This window comes from Mytilus californianus, unplaced genomic scaffold (genome assembly GCF_021869535.1).
Source record: "Mytilus californianus isolate M0D057914Y unplaced genomic scaffold, xbMytCali1.0.p SCAF_8, whole genome shotgun sequence".
Taxonomy (NCBI): Eukaryota; Metazoa; Mollusca; class Bivalvia; order Mytilida; family Mytilidae; genus Mytilus; species Mytilus californianus.
The window spans coordinates 41,870,601-41,884,428 of NW_026262734.1; the positions used below are offsets into that span (position 1 = coordinate 41,870,601).

Genomic DNA, 13,828 nt, shown 5'->3' on the forward strand with positions numbered 1-13,828 from the left:
CAATATTTGTGTTTCTATGCTTCAATCCAGTTGTATTACTCATTTGTGAACTCTGAATCTACAGAAAAGAAGATTATCTCAGACAATATGTTCAAAATGTGTTGTATATATGGTCCTCGTCTAACGCCCTGTTTGGATCGAGTTAAATGTGAGGAGCTTGGAACATAAAAGTTGAAGTCCATTATAAAGACCTCACTAAACTTGTATAAAAAGCACTTAACAATGTCTTTTGTACCTGTTTTATGTCACATAATATCTTTTTTTTCTTCTGTAGGATAGCAAGTGGTTCAAATATAAGCCTGTTGAGACTAAAATTGCATGCATGTTTTTCACTAAAAAGTGAAAAATCTTTGTATCAGACCATACTGTTTGCAAAAAAAGTTGAATTCAAGAGTCTTTTTGTGCTCAGATTTATTGTATCATGTCACCTGAGTATAGAAATGATAGAAAAGACACAAAATTTTATTTCATATAGCTTCAATATGCATTTTTAAATGTAAATATGTGATACGGCCTAAATTGACCCTAAATTATTTTCAGTCTTACTTGGCCTAAGACCCTTTTAAACTAATGTGATATGTTATTTGTAAGTTTTCTTTCCATTTAAAGTACATTAAATACATATATAAGGATTATTTATAACCAAAAAGCTTTACAAATTTAAAATTGCTGGAAAATATTACATCTTCCTGTAAGGCCCCCCCTTCATTGGAAAACCTCCATTTTTAGCCACAGGCTCATATAAATTTGACTTTTTAATAATTATGATAAGTCTGATAAATCAAATGAGTACTCTATTGCTTTTAATACATAATATATTATATATTAAGGCATTTCAAAAGTATTTTTTTGCAATATTTAAATTTTTTAAGCCCCAAATGTTGATAGTTGGTCCGAGTACACAGTTATTTCGTAGTGCATTTCTTTTAGACAATAAATGAAAATTAAAAAAATCCCACCTGCGCTTTCTCAATAATATTTTTACAGTGTGTTGTACTACTTTTGGGACAAATTATATCAAAATTATAGAAAACTTCATCGGCTCTAACTCAAAATATGGACAATTTCATGCTGAGGGGGTCTTCAAATCTTTTGACAGCCTCCGAAGTGCTAATTTTTAACATTTTTCAGCTGGACCAAATCACTACTTTACTTTAAAATTCATGACCCAAATTTTTTTACAGTGTCATTTCACCCCCCTACTTACTATTTGAGTCATAAAACATAGAGAAATAAATTCGGAAGGGGTATCAAAAAAATCGACAAGTAACACACTGTCCACACTAGGGACTATATTCGTGGACAACGAAAATCAAAGGACGATAACTGTGTACCCGGACCTAATAGGGTAGAAAAAGTTGACCAATCTTAATGAAACTTGGTATGACCAAAGCATATTAAATTATAAGACTGCTTACAAAGTTTCATGGCAATAGGATATATATTATAGACAATATGACTAATTCTATATTCAACTTTGAGTGTTAAATTTAGATGTTAAAATTGAAAATTTTCAACTATCAACATTTGGGGCTTAAAAAATTTAAATATTGCAAAAAAATACTTTTGAAATGCCTTAATATATAATATATTATGTATTAAAAGCAATAGAGTACTCATTTGATTTATCAGACTTATCATAATTATTAAAAAGTCAAATTTATATGAGCCTGTGGCTAAAAATGGAGGTTTTCCAATGAAGGGGGGCCTTACAGGAAGATGTAATATTTTCCAGCAATTTTAAATTTGTAAAGCTTTTTGGTTATAAATAATCCTTATATATGTATTTAATGTACTTTAAATGGAAAGAAAACTTACAAATAACATATCACATTAGTTTAAAAGGGTCTTAGGCCAAGTAAGACTGAAAATAATTTAGGGTCAATTTAGGCCGTATCACATATTTACATTTAAAAATGCATATTGAAGCTATATGAAATAAAATTTTGTGTCTTTTCTATCATTTCTATACTCAGGTGACATGATACAATAAATCTGAGCACAAAAAGACTCTTGAATTCAACTTTTTTTGCAAACAGTATGGTCTGATACAAAGATTTTTCACTTTTTAGTGAAAAACATGCATGCAATTTTAGTCTCAACAGGCTTATATTTGAACCACTTGCTATCCTACAGAAGAAAAAAAAGATATTATGTGACATAAAACAGGTACAAAAGACATTGTTAAGTGCTTTTTATACAAGTTTAGTGAGGTCTTTATAATGGACTTCAACTTTTATGTTCCAAGCTCCTCACATTTAACTCGATCCAAACAGGGCGTTAGACGAGGACCATATATACAACACATTTTGAACATATTGTCTGAGATAATCTTCTTTTCTGTAGATTCAGAGTTCACAAATGAGTAATACAACTGGATTGAAGCATAGAAACACAAATATTGACACATAAAAACCTGTCAGATAGAAAGTCAGAATGCCACTTATGCATCAAAATTGAAAAAGCTATGAAATGCTTATTTTGACCATAAAATGCCAAAAGTGGTCATTTTTGCAGAAATTCTATCAAATAAAAGTTTTAATCCTTTAGTTTTATGCTATTTGATAAATTGACACCATCAAATCATTCAGGGAAGTTGCCAAAGTACAGATTCTATATTTCCTGATTTCACCTCTTAGGTCCGAGTACACAGTTATTTCGTAGTGCATTTCTTTTAGACAATAAATGAAAATTAAAAAAATCCCACCTGCGCTTTCTCAATAATATTTTTACAGTGTGTTGTACTACTTTTGGGACAAATTATATCAAAATTATAGAAAACTTCATCGGCTCTAACTCAAAATATGGACAATTTCATGCTGAGGGGGTCTTCAAATCTTTTGACAGCCTCCGAAGTGCTAATTTTTAACATTTTTCAGCTGGACCAAATCACTACTTTACTTTAAAATTCATGACCCAAATTTTTTTACAGTGTCATTTCACCCCCCTACTTACTATTTGAGTCATAAAACATAGAGAAATAAATTCGGAAGGGGTATCAAAAAAATCGACAAGTAACACACTGTCCACACTAGGGACTATATTCGTGGACAACGAAAATCAAAGGACGATAACTGTGTACCCGGACCAGTTGAAAATTTTCAATTTTAACATCTAAATTTAACACTCAAAGTTGAATATAGAATTAGTCATATTGTCTATGGTGAAATCAGGAAATATAGAATCTGTACTTTGGCAACTTCCCTGAATGATTTGATGGTGTCAATTTATCAAATAGCATAAAACTAAAGGATTAAAACTTTTATTTGATAGAATTTCTGCAAAAATGACCACTTTTGGCATTTTATGGTCAAAATAAGCATTTCATAGCTTTTTCAATTTTGATGCATAAGTGGCATTCTGACTTTCTATCTGACAGGTTTTTATGTGTCAATATTTGTGTTTCTATGCTTCAATCCAGTTGTATTACTCATTTGTGAACTCTGAATCTACAGAAAAGAAGATTATCTCAGACAATATGTTCAAAATGTGTTGTATATATGGTCCTCGTCTAACGCCCTGTTTGGATCGAGTTAAATGTGAGGAGCTTGGAACATAAAAGTTGAAGTCCATTATAAAGACCTCACTAAACTTGTATAAAAAGCACTTAACAATGTCTTTTGTACCTGTTTTATGTCACATAATATCTTTTTTTTCTTCTGTAGGATAGCAAGTGGTTCAAATATAAGCCTGTTGAGACTAAAATTGCATGCATGTTTTTCACTAAAAAGTGAAAAATCTTTGTATCAGACCATACTGTTTGCAAAAAAAGTTGAATTCAAGAGTCTTTTTGTGCTCAGATTTATTGTATCATGTCACCTGAGTATAGAAATGATAGAAAAGACACAAAATTTTATTTCATATAGCTTCAATATGCATTTTTAAATGTAAATATGTGATACGGCCTAAATTGACCCTAAATTATTTTCAGTCTTACTTGGCCTAAGACCCTTTTAAACTAATGTGATATGTTATTTGTAAGTTTTCTTTCCATTTAAAGTACATTAAATACATATATAAGGATTATTTATAACCAAAAAGCTTTACAAATTTAAAATTGCTGGAAAATATTACATCTTCCTGTAAGGCCCCCCTTCATTGGAAAACCTCCATTTTTAGCCACAGGCTCATATAAATTTGACTTTTTAATAATTATGATAAGTCTGATAAATCAAATGAGTACTCTATTGCTTTTAATACATAATATATTATATATTAAGGCATTTCAAAAGTATTTTTTTGCAATATTTAAATTTTTTAAGCCCCAAATGTTGATAGTTGAAAATTTTCAATTTTAACATCTAAATTTAACACTCAAAGTTGAATATAGAATTAGTCATATTGTCTATAATATATATCCTATTGCCATGAAACTTTGTAAGCAGTCTTATAATTTAATATGCTTTGGTCATACCAAGTTTCATTAAGATTGGTCAACTTTTTCTACCCTATTGGTGAAATCAGGAAATATAGAATCTGTACTTTGGCAACTTCCCTGAATGATTTGATGGTGTCAATTTATCAAATAGCATAAAACTAAAGGATTAAAACTTTTATTTGATAGAATTTCTGCAAAAATGACCACTTTTGGCATTTTATGGTCAAAATAAGCATTTCATAGCTTTTTCAATTTTGATGCATAAGTGGCATTCTGACTTTCTATCTGACAGGTTTTTATGTGTCAATATTTGTGTTTCTATGCTTCAATCCAGTTGTATTACTCATTTGTGAACTCTGAATCTACAGAAAAGAAGATTATCTCAGACAATATGTTCAAAATGTGTTGTATATATGGTCCTCGTCTAACGCCCTGTTTGGATCGAGTTAAATGTGAGGAGCTTGGAACATAAAAGTTGAAGTCCATTATAAAGACCTCACTAAACTTGTATAAAAAGCACTTAACAATGTCTTTTGTACCTGTTTTATGTCACATAATATCTTTTTTTTCTTCTGTAGGATAGCAAGTGGTTCAAATATAAGCCTGTTGAGACTAAAATTGCATGCATGTTTTTCACTAAAAAGTGAAAAATCTTTGTATCAGACCATACTGTTTGCAAAAAAAGTTGAATTCAAGAGTCTTTTTGTGCTCAGATTTATTGTATCATGTCACCTGAGTATAGAAATGATAGAAAAGACACAAAATTTTATTTCATATAGCTTCAATATGCATTTTTAAATGTAAATATGTGATACGGCCTAAATTGACCCTAAATTATTTTCAGTCTTACTTGGCCTAAGACCCTTTTAAACTAATGTGATATGTTATTTGTAAGTTTTCTTTCCATTTAAAGTACATTAAATACATATATAAGGATTATTTATAACCAAAAAGCTTTACAAATTTAAAATTGCTGGAAAATATTACATCTTCCTGTAAGGCCCCCCTTCATTGGAAAACCTCCATTTTTAGCCACAGGCTCATATAAATTTGACTTTTTAATAATTATGATAAGTCTGATAAATCAAATGAGTACTCTATTGCTTTTAATACATAATATATTATATATTAAGGCATTTCAAAAGTATTTTTTTGCAATATTTAAATTTTTTAAGCCCCAAATGTTGATAGTTGAAAATTTTCAATTTTAACATCTAAATTTAACACTCAAAGTTGAATATAGAATTAGTCATATTGTCTATAATATATATCCTATTGCCATGAAACTTTGTAAGCAGTCTTATAATTTAATATGCTTTGGTCATACCAAGTTTCATTAAGATTGGTCAACTTTTTCTACCCTATTAGGTCCGGGTACACAGTTATCGTCCTTTGATTTTCGTTGTCCACGAATATAGTCCCTAGTGTGGACAGTGTGTTACTTGTCGATTTTTTTGATACCCCTTCCGAATTTATTTCTCTATGTTTTATGACTCAAATAGTAAGTAGGGGGGTGAAATGACACTGTAAAAAAATTTGGGTCATGAATTTTAAAGTAAAGTAGTGATTTGGTCCAGCTGAAAAATGTTAAAAATTAGCACTTCGGAGGCTGTCAAAAGATTTGAAGACCCCCTCAGCATGAAATTGTCCATATTTTGAGTTAGAGCCGATGAAGTTTTCTATAATTTTGATATAATTTGTCCCAAAAGTAGTACAACACACTGTAAAAATATTATTGAGAAAGCGCAGGTGGGATTTTTTTAATTTTCATTTATTGTCTAAAAGAAATGCACTACGAAATAACTGTGTACTCGGACCTAAGAGGTGAAATCAGGAAATATAGAATCTGTACTTTGGCAACTTCCCTGAATGATTTGATGGTGTCAATTTATCAAATAGCATAAAACTAAAGGATTAAAACTTTTATTTGATAGAATTTCTGCAAAAATGACCAATTTTGGCATTTTATGGTCAAAATAAGCATTTCATAGCTTTTTCAATTTTGATGCATAAGTGGCATTCTGACTTTCTATCTGACAGGTTTTTATGTGTCAATATTTGTGTTTCTATGCTTCAATCCAGTTGTATTACTCATTTGTGAACTCTGAATCTACAGAAAAGAAGATTATCTCAGACAATATGTTCAAAATGTGTTGTATATATGGTCCTCGTCTAACGCCCTGTTTGGATCGAGTTAAATGTGAGGAGCTTGGAACATAAAAGTTGAAGTCCATTATAAAGACCTCACTAAACTTGTATAAAAAGCACTTAACAATGTCTTTTGTACCTGTTTTATGTCACATAATATCTTTTTTTTCTTCTGTAGGATAGCAAGTGGTTCAAATATAAGCCTGTTGAGACTAAAATTGCATGCATGTTTTTCACTAAAAAGTGAAAAATCTTTGTATCAGACCATACTGTTTGCAAAAAAAGTTGAATTCAAGAGTCTTTTTGTGCTCAGATTTATTGTATCATGTCACCTGAGTATAGAAATGATAGAAAAGACACAAAATTTTATTTCATATAGCTTCAATATGCATTTTTAAATGTAAATATGTGATACGGCCTAAATTGACCCTAAATTATTTTCAGTCTTACTTGGCCTAAGACCCTTTTAAACTAATGTGATATGTTATTTGTAAGTTTTCTTTCCATTTAAAGTACATTAAATACATATATAAGGATTATTTATAACCAAAAAGCTTTACAAATTTAAAATTGCTGGAAAATATTACATCTTCCTGTAAGGCCCCCCTTCATTGGAAAACCTCCATTTTTAGCCACAGGCTCATATAAATTTGACTTTTTAATAATTATGATAAGTCTGATAAATCAAATGAGTACTCTATTGCTTTTAATACATAATATATTATATATTAAGGCATTTCAAAAGTATTTTTTTGCAATATTTAAATTTTTTAAGCCCCAAATGTTGATAGTTGAAAATTTTCAATTTTAACATCTAAATTTAACACTCAAAGTTGAATATAGAATTAGTCATATTGTCTATAATATATATCCTATTGCCATGAAACTTTGTAAGCAGTCTTATAATTTAATATGCTTTGGTCATACCAAGTTTCATTAAGATTGGTCAACTTTTTCTACCCTATTAGGTCCGGGTACACAGTTATCGTCCTTTGATTTTCGTTGTCCACGAATATAGTCCCTAGTGTGGACAGTGTGTTACTTGTCGATTTTTTTGATACCCCTTCCGAATTTATTTCTCTATGTTTTATGACTCAAATAGTAAGTAGGGGGGTGAAATGACACTGTAAAAAAATTTGGGTCATGAATTTTAAAGTAAAGTAGTGATTTGGTCCAGCTGAAAAATGTTAAAAATTAGCACTTCGGAGGCTGTCAAAAGATTTGAAGACCCCCTCAGCATGAAATTGTCCATATTTTGAGTTAGAGCCGATGAAGTTTTCTATAATTTTGATATAATTTGTCCCAAAAGTAGTACAACACACTGTAAAAATATTATTGAGAAAGCGCAGGTGGGATTTTTTTAATTTTCATTTATTGTCTAAAAGAAATGCACTACGAAATAACTGTGTACTCGGACCTAAGAGGTGAAATCAGGAAATATAGAATCTGTACTTTGGCAACTTCCCTGAATGATTTGATGGTGTCAATTTATCAAATAGCATAAAACTAAAGGATTAAAACTTTTATTTGATAGAATTTCTGCAAAAATGACCAATTTTGGCATTTTATGGTCAAAATAAGCATTTCATAGCTTTTTCAATTTTGATGCATAAGTGGCATTCTGACTTTCTATCTGACAGGTTTTTATGTGTCAATATTTGTGTTTCTATGCTTCAATCCAGTTGTATTACTCATTTGTGAACTCTGAATCTACAGAAAAGAAGATTATCTCAGACAATATGTTCAAAATGTGTTGTATATATGGTCCTCGTCTAACGCCCTGTTTGGATCGAGTTAAATGTGAGGAGCTTGGAACATAAAAGTTGAAGTCCATTATAAAGACCTCACTAAACTTGTATAAAAAGCACTTAACAATGTCTTTTGTACCTGTTTTATGTCACATAATATCTTTTTTTTCTTCTGTAGGATAGCAAGTGGTTCAAATATAAGCCTGTTGAGACTAAAATTGCATGCATGTTTTTCACTAAAAAGTGAAAAATCTTTGTATCAGACCATACTGTTTGCAAAAAAAGTTGAATTCAAGAGTCTTTTTGTGCTCAGATTTATTGTATCATGTCACCTGAGTATAGAAATGATAGAAAAGACACAAAATTTTATTTCATATAGCTTCAATATGCATTTTTAAATGTAAATATGTGATACGGCCTAAATTGACCCTAAATTATTTTCAGTCTTACTTGGCCTAAGACCCTTTTAAACTAATGTGATATGTTATTTGTAAGTTTTCTTTCCATTTAAAGTACATTAAATACATATATAAGGATTATTTATAACCAAAAAGCTTTACAAATTTAAAATTGCTGGAAAATATTACATCTTCCTGTAAGGCCCCCCTTCATTGGAAAACCTCCATTTTTAGCCACAGGCTCATATAAATTTGACTTTTTAATAATTATGATAAGTCTGATAAATCAAATGAGTACTCTATTGCTTTTAATACATAATATATTATATATTAAGGCATTTCAAAAGTATTTTTTTGCAATATTTAAATTTTTTAAGCCCCAAATGTTGATAGTTGAAAATTTTCAATTTTAACATCTAAATTTAACACTCAAAGTTGAATATAGAATTAGTCATATTGTCTATAATATATATCCTATTGCCATGAAACTTTGTAAGCAGTCTTATAATTTAATATGCTTTGGTCATACCAAGTTTCATTAAGATTGGTCAACTTTTTCTACCCTATTAGGTCCGGGTACACAGTTATCGTCCTTTGATTTTCGTTGTCCACGAATATAGTCCCTAGTGTGGACAGTGTGTTACTTGTCGATTTTTTTGATACCCCTTCCGAATTTATTTCTCCATGTTTTATGACTCAAATAGTAAGTAGGGGGGTGAAATGACACTGTAAAAAAATTTGGGTCATGAATTTTAAAGTAAAGTAGTGATTTGGTCCAGCTAAAAAATGTTAAAAATTAGCACTTCGGAGGCTGTCAAAAGATTTGAAGACCCCCTCAGCATGAAATTGTCCATATTTTGAGTTAGAGCCGATGAAGTTTTCTATAATTTTGATATAATTTGTCCCAAAAGTAGTACAACACACTGTAAAAATATTATTGAGAAAGCGCAGGTGGGATTTTTTTAATTTTCATTTATTGTCTAAAAGAAATGCACTACGAAATAACTGTGTACTCGGACCTACTGGGCTAAATTGTTTAGTATAATCCATGTTTTTTTCAAAACTCTTCATCTCTGAGATTTTCATAATTCCACTGCATAGCAGTACACAGAACCCCTAAGTTGAATTATCAGGTAGACAAAATATCTTCAAATTAATTTTCAAAGATAATAATTATTATGTTTGGTAAATTGTTTTTTTCCACAAATAATGTCAATGTTTTCTGATGTTCACAAATGTTTACAGATATAAACAATAAGGCTGATAAGTTCATTTATTTCATACATTTCAGATCCAATGCAAAACATCCCACCGCTGCAGTTTAATTATACCTCATCATAGTGAAGAATTGTATGCTAAAATTCCGCGTTGTTGGAATTTGTTGACAAAAAATTATTATTGTGTGTTTTAAATGAAACAACTGACTATAAACGATTAAAATGCTTGTAGAGATATGATGTAAACATCACAGTATCTTACATCTGTGTTTTAAAACCTTGAAATTGATTTTTTCCCATTTCAGTTTATTTTTTTCGATGTACGTGATCATTCTGTGCTTACATTTTTGAAAATTAAGCATAAGGAATCTATATTCATTTGGTACCTTAAACGCTTTAAAACTTTCTCGATCGTTAAAAATTATTATCTGTGTACATGTATACCATATTTTCTTGTTATATGCACACTATACAGATGAACCTCTTTTGCTAAATAAACATGTGACAAGGCTTGTGTCTTTTATATTAATCTAATATTCAATGATATAAGTAGAAAAAAAAACCTGTATAAATCATTGATGGATTCTATAGTTTTGTTTTGAATAAAACAACTGTTGGAAATAGAGGACATTGAACTCATATGAATGTCTATATCAATAACCATCTTTGATAAGAAAAGATCAAATGTAGCATTTGTTCTGACAATTACTAATCACCGTACAGCCTTCCAAAACCAGTACAGTCCTTTTTGCATAGTAAGCAATAAAAGGCGTTGTGATGTCAAAGTGTGAAAAAACTTCTCAAAGATATAATGCATATATTGAGTTTGCATTAGGTTTTGGATTTTTCAAATATTTTTGCCCGAGCATCACTGATAAGACATTGATTGTCAAAACGTAGTGTTTCCCCTATCACACAAAAAGGGCATGGTAACTTTAATGAAAAAGGGAACCTACAGCACGCAAAAGATTAACAAAAGGGCACATAGATTATGCTAAGAATTAAAGAAAGGGCAATGCATGGTTATATTGCATTGGTAAAGTATGGACTGACAGTTGTTGATGGAATCAGAGCTCAAGATAGCAATCAATAAAAGTGTAATGTTTTAAGATATTTCAAGTTTTTAAATTTCCCAACTGTATTTGTATTAAAAAGGTCCCTGTAAATATGCCATGCATGACACTTTTATTGTTTATTTATATGTGCTGTACATATGTTGGATAATTTTTTTTTCTTAAAATTTTAAAGTTAAGGTAAAACTCCATATGGAGGTGCTCCTAATTTAAGGAGGCTTATTCTAAGAAAAATAAGTTTACTTCCGGTTTACTGGTTAACTATTTTTGAATGCATTACAAGGAAATTAGTTGAAGGACCAGTTTAAAATCTATTCACAAAATGGCGTCTTGTCAAAATCGATTCAAAGAATTTAGTATTTCCATCGATTTTGTTTATTAAACAGAGTAAAACGATGTCGATCTATAATAAGCAGGTGAAATTGATAATCGGCGGTACTGAGAAATGCTTACACACTTTTTGTTCAAATAAGTACGATAATTTTTACTGTTCATATTTTTGAAAGATTTGAATCACCATATGAATCGATCTTTTAATCGTTCAATCCCTATTGAGGAGAATTATGATATCGAAATAAATATCATCAAGTGAAAATAATAAACAAGAAATAAGTAGAGAAACACACCCAAGCCAATTTTGGACTTTATACATCCAATTTCTTGTATTCAATCATTTACGAGACCATGGCGTTATCCAAAGAAGTGAAAAGGGGGCATGGCGTCATTTATTATGACATAAAAAGGGCATAGCGTCATTTAAAAAGGGCATGGCGTCTATTCATGCTAAAGATGCCTGGGAGAAACACTAAAAACTTGAACCATTATTGTTATTTTAACTGGAAATCTTCCATTGTTCAGTAGCAGTCTAAAGTTATAATAAAAAAAAAAAGACAAACCAAAAGCTACTAGTCCAACAAAATAGACATATACATGATATATCGACAGTGAATAAAGTGGACATTACATAACTTAAGTGAAACTTAGATACGGTTGCGCACATTGATCTTAAAACTTGCCGATGTCATTTATATAGCGTTCTCAGTTAGGTTATTTCAAGCGTATATTAAAACACTGATGCATTAAAAGACGCTCTGGATTTAGATTTACCGTGTCTGTAATATTGGAAAAGTCTTAAAAAACCACACTGTCTTGTGGAGTTTAATCTCTCCATTAATCCATTTGCACGTGTTTGCAATGACGTCTCGGATTTCAAAGAACGTAAAGGGACTCGGTGGCCAAGTGGTCTAAGAACTTCTTCTAAAATTATCACTAGACTGTCAACGATGAGGTTGTGAGTTTGAACCCTATCACTGTTAGACTTCTATTCAATTGCTTAGGAATGCCATTTTTTTGCTAAAGTTCAGTGGTTTTCTCCGGACTCTCCGGCTTTGTCCACGAATGAAAAAGAAATACTCCAAACGGAACGAGTCGTGTTTCGACAACAGGGCAAGCGTTTTCTTGCTATACATGCATCACCCGCAATGTGATTTGGCATTCATTCGAAAGTAACAATAGGGAAAAGGACACAATCGGTATATTTGCAGTGGGTGTGTTACTGCTGATTGATGGGAAGTTTACAATTGGAAAGTTGAAAGCTTCACGTTTGTCATAGATAACAGCTAATATCGAGGTTAATATCGAGGAAAGATCAAGAAATAAAGCATACCTTATGGTTTCGGTAGTATCTTTAATCTCAACTTCAATGGGATATATGAGATGCAAGCACTCACTGAAATGACCATCATCAATATATCAAAAGGTGAAATGCATGGACTGTGCAATATGCTTTTTTATGTTTGTCTTCGAGAAAGCTCTGTATGAATTATGCTTCCTACTTTAAACTTTTGTGACATCAGACGAGCTATGAAGATATCGTTTAAGCATATTTCTACAAGAAATATATAGGAAAATTGTATTTTTGATTGACTGAAACACAAGCTATGACATGATATTGAACGTTATTAGCCATGTTTTTCATACACATATATTTCAAAAAGGTTCTGTATGAACATGATGAATTATACTTCTTATTTTAAGCTTTTGTGACATCAGATGGGCGATGGAGATATCGCTTAAGCATATTTTCACAAGAAAAATATACAGGAAAATTGTATTTTTGATTGACTGAAACACAAGCTATGACATGATATTGAATGTTTTTAGCCATGTTTTCTTTCATATATATATATTTGTGCTGTATTTAGACCCCTCTTACAAGAAATTTGTTTTGCATGCACACGTATAAAAATTGCGGTTTTTATCCAACGCAATCATAGGTTTGAACGTTGTTTTCAATTTAGACTTGTATATATATATATCTTAGAAATACTTTTAAAAAAAATGTTCTTTAAGAATTGTTTTGAAACAAATTCCGTAGCGAAAGTATTTAATTTACCGTGTTACTTACAGTTTGATCTAAAACAAACCTGGATATAGATTTCACCCTTGGTACCAAAAACAACTGACCATATAAGAGATGTGACCGTTGAATTAAGGTTTAAAATCATTTGATATATAACAGTATAACACAGAGAACACTATAAGACTAATGGTGAACATTCAAGACAGCGTTTGAATTAAACAGAGGACTTTTAAAGCAAGTTTAACTATAATTCTACATTTACTTAGGTTTCAACTCTATCAGGCAAAGTGAACCTTGGATGGATTTTGCTATTATCTTTATGTCCTTTTGATCATATAGCTCTTAAAATATTTCGGTCCTTATACATTCTTCGCTTTCTAAAGTTCTATTTTTAGCGTTCCGGATGAAGATCAATCAAGAAAAGGGCTTTGCACGCATGAAATTTGTAAAATATTGTTTTCATTGTTTTTTTTTACTTGTTTTCATCTTAGGAGACTTTACGGT

The 13,828-nt window shown here is 30.7% G+C and overlaps 1 protein-coding gene across 1 annotated transcript in view; it reads left to right on the forward strand.

The window, feature by feature from the left end:
- The window catches only part of LOC127710469 (uncharacterized), a 30,567-nt gene extending 20,168 nt beyond the window's left edge, over window positions 1-10,399 (forward strand). The window contains exon 8 of the mRNA XM_052216343.1: window positions 9,964-10,399. Coding sequence (XP_052072303.1) covers window positions 9,964-10,013 — 50 coding nt within the window. The 3' untranslated portion in view covers window positions 10,014-10,399. The remainder of the gene's footprint in view (window positions 1-9,963) is intronic.
- Window positions 10,400-13,828: the final 3,429 nt, after the last annotated feature.